Source organism: Enoplosus armatus, chromosome 17 (assembly GCF_043641665.1).
Source record: "Enoplosus armatus isolate fEnoArm2 chromosome 17, fEnoArm2.hap1, whole genome shotgun sequence".
NCBI lineage: Eukaryota > Metazoa > Chordata > Actinopteri > Centrarchiformes > Enoplosidae > Enoplosus > Enoplosus armatus.
This window is the reverse complement of record NC_092196.1, coordinates 18,768,672-18,785,006: the sequence shown is the minus strand read 5'-3', so window position 1 is coordinate 18,785,006 and position 16,335 is coordinate 18,768,672. Positions and strand designations below refer to the sequence as shown.

Sequence of the window (16,335 nt, the reverse complement as noted above, 5' to 3'; positions counted from 1 at the left end):
CCTCTGCCACCTGTCACCTGGGAAATAATGTGCAATGCCACTACACCTTTCTAAAGCTCTCTCCTCCCAGCTGAAGCTTGTTTCTCAGGCTTAAAGACCATTTGTGTTTCTCTTGCTCGTTCACCACAAGGGTGACTGCTCTACTGCTGATGAAGACCATAATCCAACAGCGACTCCACACAGTCAGCCATTTCACACAGCTGCCGCTGCACTGCAACGCTCATATCCCATGACAGATTATAATCCCCAGAGCCCTGAACATGGAGAACATGGAGCCATGTGGCTACATACATACATGTAGCTAGGATTTAATGGAATTGTGATGTACACAAGAGTAACACGAGAAGCGAAAGAGGTGACGTTTTAATGAATAATTAAAAGTGTGGAAAACAAGCAGGGTTAAAATGGTTGTAAAATATTTCATGTGACACAAAAAGGAACTGTATTATTGTATTGTATTGTATATTTTCTCAAGAAGTTAACTACATTTCCCCTCTAAACTTCTCAGATGGTTTCATTTAAATAACTGTTTGAGGCCCAAAAGGTCAAAGTATCCAATATTTCATAAAAATATACAACTTTTTTTGTCATTAATCATCTCACGACCCCTCAGATTTATATTGTGACCCTTTGGAGGGGCCCAAGCCCTAGGTTGGGAACCACTGGACTAAACTACCAAATTGTATATTAAGTAGTTACTGTAAACTCCACATTACTCAATAGCAGTAAAATGCAGTCAGTACTAACAATTTAATAATGTAATATATAATAATTTATCAGTCACAGGGGACATTTTACTGCACCAGCACTTTTACTTTTGATACTTTAAGTACATCTGGCTGATAATATTTCTGTACTTTTACTAGGATTTTAAATGCATTCTTCCACCACTGGTTAAAAGCTGCAACCAAACTGAAATCAATGCTGAATCAATGGGTGCATAAATCTAAGAACAGTAAACCTGAGTTCTCTGTTATGGCAGCTGAGGAACACTGGGTTTAAATATTAATAGTTGTCCCTTTTTTTCTCCTATTTTTCCCTGGTTTTCCTGTCCCTTTAACTGTACTATCTCCAAGACACCCTTTCCCTCACTACTATAACGAATAATCCCTCCCTCTCTTTCCATCCTCATTATGAGAAAATTGTTATACTTGGCATCAGAATTAACTGCTCTGCTGCTACTGAGAGCTAGAAAGAAAATCAGAAGTGGGTCATGTGCTGGTGGAGAGGAGGGGATCCAGGGGAAGAACACAAATGCTGGTTGGGTAGGATGAAAGCACAGGTAGAGAGGAAAAGCCCCAAGCTTTGAAATGAACCATTATGATGAATACATTAGAGCAGGAAGAGACTGAACATGAAGCAAAACGCAACTTTGCAGAGGAACTTTCTCTGTACACTTGACTGTAGCTTATAACAATAACTTATTCTTCTGACTGTATGCTGTGGTGAACATATCACATAACACAAACTGCTAAAATGTAAACAATTCATCTAAATGTCAATGTGGCAAAAGTAGCAATACCACCATGTTGTAGAAATACTGTTATAAGTAAAAGCATTAGCATCAAAATATATTCAAAGTACTAAGTACTCATTTCAGAATCATATATATTATTGGATTAATGTGTAAGCATCACTTTAATGTTGCCGCTGGTTAAGGTGGAGCTAACGTTAACTATTCTATATACTGCTAATCTATAATATTACATTATAATTTATTTAAATGTATTTATTAGTTGATTTTATCTTGTATGAATAACTTGCGTCTGCAAAGTCATTTAAGATGTCAGATTAATATAGTGGAGTGAAAAGTATATTTACCTCAAAGATAGAGGAGTAGAAGTTTAAAGTAGCATAAAATGGGATTACTCAATTAAAGTACCTCAAATTTGTACTTAAGAACAGAAGTACTTAGTTACTTTCCATCGCTGCTATTTAATAGTTTCATGAACTAATATCAGGTGGAGACAATTTAAGCAGGATTTTTACAAACTAAACTATTTGAGACCAACCGGATAAAAAGGTGTCTGAAGAATATGATTGTCTATCAAGGCTGAAGCGATTAGTCGATTCATTGATTAGTCAATAAACAGAATAAATTGAATCTTTTTGGGATTTTGGACAACTGTTGGATATAACAAGCAATTTGAAGACGTTACCTTACCATTTTTAGTGTGACATATATAAATAGCAGAAATAATGTAATGTAATCAAATGTTGTGGTCTCTTACAATTAAGTATTAAAAAAACAGTCAAAGAGAGGAAGTACAAAAAAAGAATTAAGTCTTTAATGATATAGGCTACATTTGTACATTTCTACAGCAGACGTTCAGTAAGACTAACTGCCAATTAGAAAAAAGACAAGAAAGTTTTACCTGTAACAACTGAAAAATTGGATAACATGTCAAAGGCTTTGAAATTAAATACTCAATGTAAATATTCAGTTCTGTATTTTGTCCCATTAAATAATAAAAAAACATTTAAGTTTGAACAATCAATGTGAAATATAAATTACATTAAAGCACCATTTCAAGGATGAGGATATTAAAATAAATAATTGGCCTTTCCATATCAAGACAGTACATTTTCATGGTAGTAATGTAAGGCTGTGCAGTCACACTGAATACTCCTGCCCAATGATGTCAAATGGGTTCAACATACAGTACATCGTGACATGAGGGGAATGCTCACGTGACTTCCACAATCAACAGCAAATGACTCTTACAATATAAACACCTAAGAATGTGTAGCTCCGTCAGCAACGACAAAATAACAGACAGATGAACAACTTATTCTTCGGTTCTTTCTGTATAATAATCATTAACCATTTGGGGGAAAAAAGACCAATTACAAGAGTTACTCTGTGAGAAGATTGTCGCTTTTCTTGATGTAACATGGTAATATTGAAATGTTTCTCTTACATTTCCAATTGGGAGAACTCCCATTACACAGATACATGTTGTACTATCCCTCAGTCCATTAAGCACAACTGGCTTAAAAAAAAAAATACATATTGCAGTTTCTCCCACTCACTCATCCACATAGAGAGCAGCTGTGAAAGGCTGCTGCTCATGTCACGCATGTCTTCACTCAGTAGAAGTGTCTTTGAATATATATTGTTTCAGGTCGGGAAAACATTTTACTGTATACTGTTCATGCACAAACCTTTCATTGATGCACTAAAGACCTTACTAACATCTGGCAGAGTAACAGTCACACGATCAGGTACGACGACACACCTTGCTTTGATCCCTCAATACCTGACACACACACACACACACACACACACAAAAGAGCTTACTGTGAGTATAAAAACCAAGTGTGAACTGTTTCAACAGGTGTTTCAAAAAGTCACAAGAACATATCAAAGACTGAGGCACAAAGCTGCCTTTTTAAAACCAACCAATACAAGTACCAGCAACCACTGATGGTGCTCCTGTCTCTACGGCCATACATAGTATAGAAAAGTTCATACAGCTATGTTACAGTACAGTAAGAGAACTTTCAAAGTTTACAGGGTTCAAACTCCTAGTCACAAATATATTAATTATTTATTTTCTTTATGCATGTTTTAATTTGGTATTCTCAGCAAATTGTATGGAATATTCAATTTCTTAAAAATCATACAGTAGTTAAAACACGCTGATACATCCGCTTTACATAAAACCCTGTACAAGTCATTCATACATTAACAGTCCATCAAAATAATGATTTAGAAAAATGTCAATCAGTCAGTGGGCTTTAGTAACTGGTAGACTATGAATTACAGTGTTTACAAAAACATATTCTGGCAGATACTGTATAATCCCCCTTGAGGAAAACAACATCCAAATGTATTCTGGGATCCAGTGCCTCCGGCGGGTATAAATCAATCTGAGTACTGGAGATCTAAGTCTACTGTGCCGTCTGTCACCACTAACCTCACTCTCTTGGGTTTTGTGGCACCCATGGAGTGAGACGATGGAACAGGTCCATAGTGTGGTGTGCCTTGGTGTTCCCCAGGCTGGCACTGTTGCTGCATGTCCTTCCTGCAATGTTCATCCTGACCTTTGAGCCCTGAAAATCCACCCATGGAAAAAGACGCTGGGTTAGACAGCTGGGGTCCACAGGGCTCGAGAACCAGCCGTCCTTGGGTGCCTGAAGGTTCCATCAGGCAATGGTAGGTGTAGTTTGTCGAGCCTAATCCCGGGTAACCGTCAACTCCATCCCTGAGACCCAGGGTCAATGAGTGATCTCCACTGAAGTTTAGTACATAAGGAGGACCTTGATAGCCATAAGGGAAAGAGGCTGAAGAGGTTGAGGACTGACTCTTGTTTGCTGCTGCTGGTGTACCAGGAGGTGTACTGTGGACCACATGGGGGCTGTTGTGAGACATGGGCGAAAGAGACGAGCCAAAACTAAAATCAAAAGGGTCTTGCTGAGTGTAACATGGCTGGTGCTTGTCTGAGGTCGGCGTAGTGGATTTATCCTGTTTTAAATTCTTGTCTTGTGGTGTTGAATAACCGTCAGACATTTTGCTAGGAAAGAAGAAGGGTCTTGGCAGCGCTGAAAGGTTTTTGTATGCCATGTTGGTTTCAACACTTTCGTGTTTGTCAGATGACATCTTACTTTTACTAAAAGACTGAGAGAAAGAGGGGTTGGGTCTGTTGAAGTGAGGGATGGACCTGCCGGGGTTGCTGGAGGAACCATGATGGCCAACATCCTTTCCAAACCCTTGAAAGGAAATGTTGCCTTTATGATGACCGTCTGTACTAACACCCAGTTTCTGACTCTGCTGGGTCCTCTCAATAGAACCTGATTTTGCACCAAGTGTTCTGGATGTGACGGTCAGGCTGCCAGCAGCCATGGAGTCTTTACAGGGTGCACTATACAAGTTCTGACTCTGGTTCCCGCCCTGAAACTTAAGCACTCTGTGAATAACTGTAGAGGGTTTCTCATGGGATTTGAATGGATTGTCAGGAGGACTGTGGCTTTTCACAGTGAAGAGTTGAGGAGAGAGGAATTTGTTAGACATTTGAGATGGCGGGACAGATCTAGTCAGGCAACTCTGGGACACTCCTCTGACTGTGTTTGGCTGAGTACTACAAAAAGACTGTGATTTACTAGGAATGGTCATACGATGGAAGGGGCCATAGGTTTTAAGATTAGAATGGGCTTTTGATTGACTGGTGCTTGCTTTAACGTTGCTGGAGGGTTGGGTTAAAGTAAAAGGAGTTTGAGATGCAACAGAGGATGATATTGCACCAAACAACTGAGGCTTGCTGACTACAGACATGGGCTGAGTTTTGAAGTCTTCTCTGGACAGCCTCATTCCTGGATTTTTACTTATGATTCGATCCCTAGCAGTCAAGTCAGAGCTGCAGTGAGCTGAAAAACTGAAACTGGGGTTGGGTGGGTTTCTGTCTTTGGAGGTATCCTTCGCTTCACATTCCAGAGGAACAGAGTCACTTTTGGAAGAAATGAAACCCGGAAAAAACTGCAGATCATCACTGGTAAAGTTATTTCCTGGACTGGGAGGACCAAGGTACGGTGTTTCCGTGGTCCATGTATCAGACGGGCTGTGAGAGAGGGGACTGCTGAAAGGATCTGTGGGTGGATCTAGTGAACACAGATCTGATGGGGAAGATGGAAGTATGTTCTGTGGCTGATAATACCCCTCAAAGTTGAGACACTGAAAGTCCAGAATATCATCACAGCAGTTTGTGAAGTTGGGCTCACCAGAAAGCATGTTATCTGCAGTTGTGAATGGAGGAGACTGGGACGGGGGCTGGATAACAGAATTAGAAGCACTGGAACAGGCTGTTGGCTTTTCCAAAGTCTGAGATGAACACAAGCCCTCAGATAGCCTAGAGAGACTGTTGTCAATTTGTTGGAGAGTGTGACTAAGACAAGTGGTGGGGGTTTCTACAGGCCCACACTTGCGTGTTCTCTCCATTTTGTGCCTCTGTTTCCTTCCTTCGCTGTTCATCTCTGGCCTTTCAGTGACTGTACCTGCAGCCGGGGATATGACTTCAGCTTTATTGTCATTAAGAGGGGAAGACAGAGACAGTGGTGACAGAGACAAGGAAAATGGTGGCGGTTCTGTTTTCAGTTGCGCAGTGTTGCTGTTCAGTCTCTGCAAAGACGGGCACTCTTCTTTGAGCTTGTTAAAATCAAGACCTCCTTTCTTTTGTTTCCCTAAAATGTGACCCATCATCTCTTTCTTAATTTTGGGCTCTACTTTAAGTTGGCTTTGTATGAGCTCCTCTTTGCTGTCCACCTCCCAAATATCCTCTGTCTTTCTGCGTAGTTTAATTACTGGTAACAGAAGGCCATTTGAATCCAATTCAGGCTGCAGTTTCTGTTGTGACCCCGTCTGAAACAAGCAGCAATTCTTTACTAAATGATCTTCAATTTTTGTTTGTTGCACTACAGATGACAACAGATCACGGTCATTTTTACAACTCTCGAGTTTCTGTGGCAGCAGCTTGACTCCATCTAGGTGTTCCATATCAAGCTTCTCTTTAATGCCTACTTTGTCATTGGGCGATTCACTGGATCCACATTCATTCTTTACATTTTCAAGGTCTTTGTCAGATTTCACATCTGAGGAGAGACTTATGGATTGCTTTTCAGTCAGCCTCTCACCTCTTTTTTTCAAACGATGCAATCTGCTCTTTGACTTCTTACTAGCATACACATGAGCCTGAGCTGCCTCCATCTCCATGTTTAAAACTGATACAGAATCCATGATGGCTTTAAACGGATCACAAGTCACCAACTCCTCTCCCTTTTCTGTTTTTAATGCCTTATTTTCTAATCCTGCTCTTTGCATCTCCCATACTCTCCCTCTCCTCCTCTTAAAACGAATCTTAAAATCGAGGCCTGGCTTTGTGTCCTCCACACCACTTTGCAGGATTAATGTTTCCACCTCATCTTCCTTTAGAGATTTATTTGGCATTTGATTTTTACCACACTGTTCTTGAATTTTAGCACGACGCTTGGCTCGTTTGCCTTCTGCAAGCTTATCACTCTCTAGCCTTTGAGCCTTGTCAACGTCATCCTCATCTTGCCTCTCTAATTTACACTTTCGAACTTCCCTAAATAAATGGCGTCGCTGAACTTCATTAGCTCGGGAGCGAAGCACTCGGTTAAAGGAGTTTTGTTGTGTTGTTGTTGTGATCCTTTTGGAAGTTAACCTCTGGACTTCTGTTCTCCTAAATCGGCCTTTACTATCTTTTTTCCCTTTGCTACTCTCCCCTGAACAAGCGGTATCGCCCTGCCTCAGCTCTGTGGATGATTTTAACTCAGTGGCTTCTTTAGAAGCTTGATCTGCTGCTAAATTCAAACCTTGTTCAGAGTCTATTTCCACAGAACTGCGAAATGTACGTTTCTTCAGAGGTATGTTGGACTGTATGTGTGCCTGTGGATTGGTGTCTGGAGGCAGATTAGTCATTGCTGTTGCTGAAATTAGTGAGTTATGAGGTAGGGGGTTGAGGCACGTGGCCAGTGGGTCATTATGCCTCTGTGGTGACTGAAGCTGCAAACTATCCTCACTCAACTCATTCTTCACTGTAGCTCGAACTTCTTTGCTCAAGTGTCCTTTGGTGCTTTGCTTACTTTCGGCTTTTCTTTTCACTGCTCTAGGCCTCATCTTTCGCCGTGTCATAATCCTCCTCTGCACTGAACAATGGTACGTGCCTCCATTTATTTCAGTCTGTTCTTCTTCCTCCTCAGCACTTTGCATTTCTTTAGAGGCTGAGGTAGAAAACCCTCTTCCTACAATATCTCTGTGTAATGTCTTACCTATTAAGGGTTTATCCCTTCTTAAAATATCAGATAGCAGAACCTTCGCCTGCTTTATGACAATATCTTCTTCATACCTACTTACTGGCTGTTTACCAACACTCCTATACATTTGTTCTGATAGTTTAACAACTTCTTCCTCCTTACATGCATCCATGACTTTATTTCTAACACACTGCCTGATATTTTGTCCTCTAGGTTTTTCGCTGGGCACTATTTTACATTTGGACTCTTTCATTTCTTCCAGGGCCTTGTTACTTTTACAATCCATAACTGTAGATGCAGCATTTCTGTCTTCTTTCTGCCCTTCAATGTTACTTTTTACAATGTCCAGGGACTCTTTTTGTATATCATCTTTTTCTTTTGACACCGTTTGTATTTCGATAACCTCGTCATTCCCCCTTTTCTCGCTGTGGGATAAATCACCTACAGGTTCACTTGCCGGTCGCTTCCTTAAATTTACTTTATCGATGGCCTTGAAAAACATTTCCCTAACCCCTCTGTTCCCTTCAGCTGTGCATATTTCTGAACTTCCTCCCTGCCTCTGCTGAGATCTAGACACCCTTTTTCCTGACTGTACATTCAGAGCAGCTGGTCGAGGACACTGGGTCTGCCTGCTCCTTCCTCTTAGCTCCACTCTTCTTTTACAGTCTTCAGAGGTCTTTTCTGCTTCTATACTTTGTGGCACTGATAACCTTGTTAGGTTAACTGTAAGGTATTGCTTGAGTGATATTAGTGGATTGTCCCCAGCTTTCTTCAGTCTATCTGTGACACTCTGACAAACTTCTAACAGGGATGAAGCTCTGATCGTCCTGTGCTCCGCTTGCTTAATGGCTGGATTTTCAGCCTGGTCAATGATGCAGGATTCAATGCTGCTGCACTTGTTGCTTTGACTCTCTGCGATTGCTTTTTCAGTCTTCTCTTGTTTTATTGCACTGCAGGTTTTGTCACCTTCGGCTGGGTGGCATACAGTTGTAGTGTTAGCTGTGTTACTGGACCCTGTTTGATGTGTGGGCGTGGGGTGAACCATGCTTCTTGTTCTCGAAGAGGTCCTCTTGGGAACTGTCTGCTTATCCACCACTTTGACAGACTTCCCATTAAGGCCTGCTGCTACTGCAGGTAGACTGTTCTGATTAACTGACATGGAGGAATTTAGAGTAAAAGGCTTCAAGTTTACCTCACTGCTGTTATTTTCTTCACCAGTCGAATTCAGTTCACTCAATGTGTTATCTTTTGGTTTCACTTCCTCCAGTTGTTGAAGCAAGGCCCTTTCTTTGCTTTTTGGATCCTTGCAATTTAGTAAGAAATCCACTGTGTGGCGCCGTACTCTGATACTAAGGTCCCTCAGAGTAACCTCAGACAAAACTGGAACTGTCCGACACTGTTTTACTGTGGAGGATTTCAATGGGTGCTTTCCTGATCGTCTGTGCTTTTCTCGTCTCCACTTCTTTGTTTGACAAAATTTTCTGTTCTTCAAGGCATTTCTCCTCATCTGCTGGGTAAAGGAATTCCTTGAGGGGATGGCTATGAATGAAAGACAACAAAGAAGCACTTGAACTTGAGGTTGCTGTATACAAAAGCATCTCTTTTGCCAATATGTATGTTTATTCAGCATAAGAAGTGCATGAAAATCATGAACACACTGAAATTCTGTTGTATATAATTATCTTAAATTGGTAACTCTAATACACTAATAATATCTGTTTAAAAAAGCAAAATACCTAGCCATTTGAGTGACTATCTATTGAGCAATTTAGTGCACAGCAGATGCCAGGATTGCCTGCAGTGCTAACAAAGCATGTGATGCTTGGAAAGGTGTGGGACAAAAGTGTTCAGGGTGTACAAAGACGACACTGGCTGTGAAATATATCGAGCCAGTTTTAGCATATTTTCTCTTTACAAGGACATCACAGCAACAGTGGGACATATTACAAATGGTATGATTCTACCATATCTAATTATTTGGCCTGAAATATGCATTGAAATCTGTGTTTACGGACACTGAAAATGACAAAAAAACAAAAGAAAAAAGAACAGAAATTTTCAATTATAAATCTATATGCAACCTAAAGTAGCCTAAGAACTCCCTGCAGACTAGCAGTGTGTGGAGTTTGTGGCAAAGGGAATGCTGCTTCCTGCATCTGCAAATAAAATGTCCAACATCGAACACAGGAGCACAAGATCTACTCAATTCTCCCTCTGTTGCATTACTACACCTTTAAGCATGCTCCTCAAAATCTGCAGGGATCGCATGCAGTCTAATCAAAACTATGTCACCTGTAGTAATGACGAGATTTACATACATAAATACATAAGTAAAATATGGAGGTAAAAAACTTTCAACAATATGTTCCCTGTTTGTTTCCAAAGAAGATGTCATCAATTCACCATTGCAATTTCATTATGATTAAACTTTTGAGTCACAAAATAATCAAAGCTGTCCCATAATTGTTTGCACGCTGTCTCCATATAAATCATTGAGGTCACATTTTTGGTAAAGTAAAAATAGAAAAACATTTGTGCTAACAATTCCTAAATCATGGCTAAGATTCCTGGATCTGCAAACATGTTTCATTTAGCAATACTGAGATCATCAAGCGCTCATAATGTTAAAGTAATCTGTGTGAGGTAATAAAGCTGGCAAGTGCTGAAATTTGACTTTTACAAAAAAAGGTATGTTGTACAGCCAATATTCCTGTTAGTTGGTTTTGAGCCACATCTGTGGTGCTGAGAGGGTTTTTAGGAAGCCAGCAATGCAGATCCTCTGTTTGAATTAGCTGACAATATTCATTTTTTTTACTGGTATTTTAACAGTACTTGGAATAGCTGTGCTAGTAATTACTTTTTTTGGTTAATAATAATTGATTTGAGAAAGATTTTAGATAGGATGACATTTTAGAGAAAATCCAAAAGCTGTTACCTTTAAAGATACCTGAGTGTATTCCTGGTATTATCGGCCTTGTAGGAAAGTGACCCTTCTCTCTGTGATGACGAAGATATCTCTCTCTCAGGCGGTACTTTTGGCCCACAGGGTCCTTTGTTTCTTCACATTCAGGCTGCTTCCCTCTGTGTTTGAAATGACCCTCTCCGTTCCTTAAGAACAGGTAAAATTGCAAAATGAAATTAAGTTAAAAAGTCCACCAGTTTTTCATATCTGATAAACAAAATCTTCAGTTTTGAGCAAAAACGATGCTATAATAAAGACATTGTCTGATCAAATGAAGAACACACCTCTCACAGGTGCAGCATTCACACATTTCATTGCCCTCCCCAAAAAAGCTGGCACCATAGTAACAGGTGATCTCCTCCCCTGGTAAGATGGGTCGAATTGCTTCAACACAAGCGATATTCTTTTCACCAGGGACGAACTGGGCGGGTGAAAAGGGAAAGAAAAAAACAGAGACAAAGACAAAGGTTGGTTGGCCCATGGGAAACATCAACACAGAGCAGTTAGGAAACAGAACAGGAGTGTAATTCTGTAACCAAAATACAATTTTCAATATGCCAAATTTCATGACAAAAAATCGTATTAATTATGCAAATAAGATAAAAGCATTTGTCAGTAATACATCAATTATTTCAATTTGTTAAATCTCTATAGTGAACAAAGTAAATAAATATTGCTGATTACCTTGCAGTTTGGTTTGCAGTCTTCAACCCAGAAGGACAAAGAGCAAAAAACAGAGATAAAAGATTTAAGTCAAGTTATTAATTAAATCACAGCAATGAATAAAAGGACTCAACATTTTGTCATTTTGTTTGTACTGAATTCATTTTGCAAAGGCTCAAAGGCTAAGGTGATTAACTCTCAAACATTATTAAAAGATGTCAGAAACTTATGTTAGTTAATTTTTCGATTCAAAGAATTAACTAAAATTTCACTGGAACTTTTGTAGTTATGTCAGTTCACACTGTGGACTGACACCTGGTCTGAAGAGCAAAATGCTTGTGCTTATCTGTTGTAATGACTTATTTGATTGACAAAATGTTCTTGTAATGAAATTGCTATTATTATGAATTATGAATGAATTCAATGGTTGACCAATTAATTCTTCCCAATGTCTATGTAGTACTTAAATGACAATGTCATTTTTGACCATATAAAATTGCAAAAATATTTGGATATACAGCTGAAAAAGCAGCATTTTGTGTCTCTCAAATGATCATAACTGAAACTGCAGGTCTCTTTCGGTATGTATGTCAGTAATCAAACATTATTAGACAACAAATGACCAGAGCTTAATTGTCGTGTAATGTGAACACATGCAATAAAACCTGTCAATCAGTTTGAGAGTAATCCAATCTTGCATTTTGAATGTTGATATTTTGGATTACCTTTTGTTGACATTTGGATCATACACTGTGGCTTTAATCATTTACTCCTGGCAGGTGAAAATGTTCTGCTAATGAAACTCTCATGCGAGAACTCTTATCACTTCGGAACATTTTGAATTGGTACATGTGTGCGTGAACTGGGAAAGAATGAGTCATGAATGCAAACAAACTCACCATGGTTAATAAAAGCTGCAGGCCCTAGCCAGAGCTGAGCGCAGCGTTTGCGTGTGGAATACATCACACTGAAGTCATTGACTCCTGCCCTCAGCACAGCGCTGTCAGTGGGGCTCAGCTCTGCTATGCAGCCCAGCAGGACCTCCACTCGCTCTCCTGCAAACCTGCGGAGCAACAATTCAAGCGTCACATATCTACAATTAAAAAGAAAAGAAATCAGTCCAGGACCTGTAGCAGCTATTGTTCAGCTACATGCTAGCTTGACAAATACAATAGTATGAGTGTGAGTGATTACCAGTGCCTTGTTGAGGTTATCTTTGCTCCATTGGTCTCTGAGGAGTATCTGTCACAGGACTCTATCTTGACACCGCTATCCAACAGGAAGGCACTGAGGTACCGATACACCTGCAGACATGATAGATTAATTCATGCTCTAATTCGTGTTTTGTCTGAACAGGTTTTATATAGTGATTTTGTTGGACATTATTTTATACTTATACTGATTTGTAAGCTTAAACATCAGCCTACATGTTGTCTCAGCAGCTCCTGTCGATGGCTCCCCAAAGCATTAAAGTAGTCACCAGCCAGATCTCCCACTGTCAGCGCCTCAAATGTAGCGTTGAAATCATGTGTACGCTGAAAACGCAACAGGGTCTCTTTGAGGTTACCCCAACGCCGGATCTCTGGTGGGGGACTAAAGAGGAGAGAAAAGTAGATAATGGCATATAAGGGAACAGAAAAAGTCACAGGACAAAGTCTAAGTCTGTGTTAGTCTAAGGCGTGTCTGTGTAAGATGCCATTTTTAATCTTGAATTTCAGATATAGATTTCAGGAGACTGCATCACAATGTATGCTATAAATCATCAAAATCATCATCAAGCTCAGGCTTGTCAGAAGATTAAAATATGAATAAATAATCACATTTCTCAAGGATTTGCCTTTTTGTGAGAGTTGCTAATTTAACATTTCTATTGCTTGATGTGCTCGGAGAACATGAGATCACAAAAACACCAAAATCAGTCACTGGTTAAACTTACAACGGACTAGAACTAAACAATAACCACAAATACGTTGTTAAAAATTTAGATAATGATCACCAATTATTTGTGCATCTTTCCCAGTAAATTAGTTTAGTTGTATTCGCGTATTCTAATTTGACACTGTATTTAATAAACTTACAAATACAAATTACTTTAAATAAACAAATAATTGAACAATAACATCTAATAATCTATTATTATTATTTTAATCATCAAATAGTACATTTTTCCCTCCACAGCAAATCAAGTTACATCACACTTTATATTGGAAGCAGAAAACATCAATCACACCACTATCAAAACTTATGTTTGGTCATACAGTTTACCTGTGAAAAGGGAGGGCTTGCATGAGCATCAAACTTGAAGCCTTTTACTCTAAGTCAAACTTTCAAAAGCTTTTACAGTATGTGTACTCCAATTGTGTTGAGCTAGGCAATAGTCTCAAAAACACCTACTCTAATTGTAGATGGAGGTGCAGGAACTGTGTTGAACTGCAGATCTGTCTTTTGAACAGATACAGGACAGAGAACCACTGCTATTTGATTCCACACACTATCATTTTCCAAATAAAGGAATGTTTAACTTGTGTGTCTGTATAAAAGACACCTTAAGGACAGGTGTGGGTGCCATGACATACTCATACATAAACAGAAAAGGCAAGAATAATACTGTACTGATGTGGAAACCCAAAATAAATGATTAATAAACAATTATTTAAATACTGATCAAGTGTTAATTAGACTCTAGGGCTGTGATATTGTTTGAATTGACATTTCTAGAGTGACATATTACCTGATGTTCATTTTGTGGGTGCTGAAGCCCAGCAGAGGGTCCAGCACCAAACCGGTGGCCAGGTCATCGGTCTCACAAAGCTCCTTCACACTCATTCTAGTGCATCCGTCCATTGCCTCCCACCATCAGCATGCTGCAATCACAGGGTCAAAGTAACGCTATGATAACAACAACAAACCACAATCATCAATGAGTTGTGCATATCAGCAGATCCAGTCTGCAAACGGCATTAGCACAACATTTGTTACATGCTCACTTGCTAAAGTTGGCTTACAACCGCGTCATGCAACTCTGTCTTTATCTGTATTCTGTATCATATCCTTACAATAACCAGTTACGGATAACGTTACGTGAAACTTGAGAATGTGACTGAGTTCACATTCGCTTCAATAGCACATTAGCGTAGCATGTCAGCTTGCTGGGAAAATACGCTATCAGCTGGGGAGTAAGGTGGATAGCATTATGGTAGCAATAGCGGTCTGCAGCTAATGCAAAATGACTGCACCAGATCGTTGATGAAATTCAGGTACGGAGAGCCGACCTATGAGGCAATATGCTCACAGTGCATACTGACAATGTGGTTATCGAAAACTTACCTGGGAGTGTTTTGTAGTCAACGAAAGTATCGCCAGATAGCCAATTTCACGCAAGCTACTCGCTTGCTCTGGCTCCCGTTCGCCTAGCAGGGAAAGTTAGCCTAGCAACATAACCAGCTAGCTTTCCGCCGTCTTGCTGGCTAGCCCGGTCAGCCGCGTACGAAAATGGAGTCTCCTCGTCACTTCTGGAATTTACTGGTTTGTGGATGACTGCAAATCGCAGACTGAATTACAAAAGCTTGAAATGAACCCCACACGACGACAAATCAGCTGAAAAATGTATATGTTGTGTAGCTAAGTAACTAGCTTTGCACAACGCTCGTTTAGTAGCAAAAGTTGATGGGCAATGTCCAGTGCAACCGAACTATTAATGGCCACGCCCACACGCTGCGCTATTTGCTGAGGTCAAGGTCAATTTTACAAATCAAACCCAGTACAGTGTTTTTAGCTCTGTGATTGGTCAGTCTCTATATAGGCGGGGCCATAGATTTAGGTTTACTTTGTTGATAGTAGAAGCAGCTCACAAAATCAGTCACACGCCAGTTCAGCGAAGAGACGTTGTCACCAGGAGCAATACTGTAACTTGCCTGCTTGCTACTACATGATAGAAAAGCCACACATATTAAGCGTCTTTACTGTAAATTAGATGTCTAAGGAGGGGATTGTTAGGAACAGCTATCATTAGTATACAATTTAAATTAGTAAGTAACTCAATTCCTTGGATTGGTGTTTCAGAAGGATACCATTTTATTTCAGATGGACAATTTATTACAATGTACAGACTGTAATCAAGCGTTAAACTCTGAGCTTTATAATAAGCCAGTTGTAATGAGGAATGCAAGATGCATAGCTGAAATCACAGTGAAAGGGCCAACCAGTATTTTGGTTTTGGTCATAAAAAATTTAATAACATTCATAAATGGAAGGGTTTCAGTCAGATACAAAGTCATCATAGTTCAAAATACAAGCCTCTACCACTATATTTGCAGATCCATACAAACCTTTTTAACATCCAAAACATTAATAAGAGACTGAGTTGTTGTCTCGTGTATATTTATTAAATAGCCAAGTCAAATCAATTTGAAAGTGAGAAAATGTTCCAATCTTCATCTGAGTTTTGGGTCTTGTTTACATTTAGATCACTGATTGTGCCTTTAAAGGTTTAAAGTTAACTTTTGAAGACCACTTTATCTCCCACATTGTTTGAAATGTACATATCTTTGATATCTGATGCGCACCTTCCTAACCTTGAATAACAAACTTTCCTTTGGAGTCCGGGGTGCCATAGTCCAGGCTGATCGATCCTGACCCCCTTTTGGAAACAGTCTTAAAAAATGGTTTCTTAAAGAATTTTAAGAATTGGCTACATGCAGCTATATATTTCTCCAATAGGCTTTGTTTTGCATTACCACTGTGAAGCCAGTAAGCCATTTCTGGATCTGCTATCTTTTTGCAAATCTACTGTAAGATGTACCAATTAACACATCTATACTCATTCATTTAACAATGAAACAATTCAAATTGATCCACCTTCAAGAGAAAGTTCATCCAGAGCTGCCAATGAAGGAGAAGTTGAAAAATGGGATTTTGCCAACAACCCATCTAGTGTTGAA

The 16,335-nt window shown here is 39.6% G+C and overlaps 1 protein-coding gene across 1 annotated transcript; it reads right to left on the bottom strand.

Moving 5' to 3' along the window:
- Positions 1-3,741: 3,741 nt before the first annotated feature.
- On the bottom strand, positions 3,742-14,251 carry kmt5c (lysine methyltransferase 5C). Its single transcript, XM_070923002.1, has 10 exons — positions 14,127-14,251; positions 12,823-12,988; positions 12,590-12,699; positions 12,295-12,458; positions 11,417-11,436; positions 11,017-11,153; positions 10,718-10,878; positions 8,737-9,309; positions 7,250-7,443; positions 3,742-6,355 (listed from the first exon to the last, which is right to left on the bottom strand). The coding sequence occupies exons 1-10, from the start codon at positions 14,237-14,239 to the stop codon at positions 3,869-3,871; spliced, it is 4,125 nt and encodes a 1,374-aa protein (XP_070779103.1). The 5' UTR covers positions 14,240-14,251; the 3' UTR covers positions 3,742-3,868.
- Positions 14,252-16,335: the final 2,084 nt, after the last annotated feature.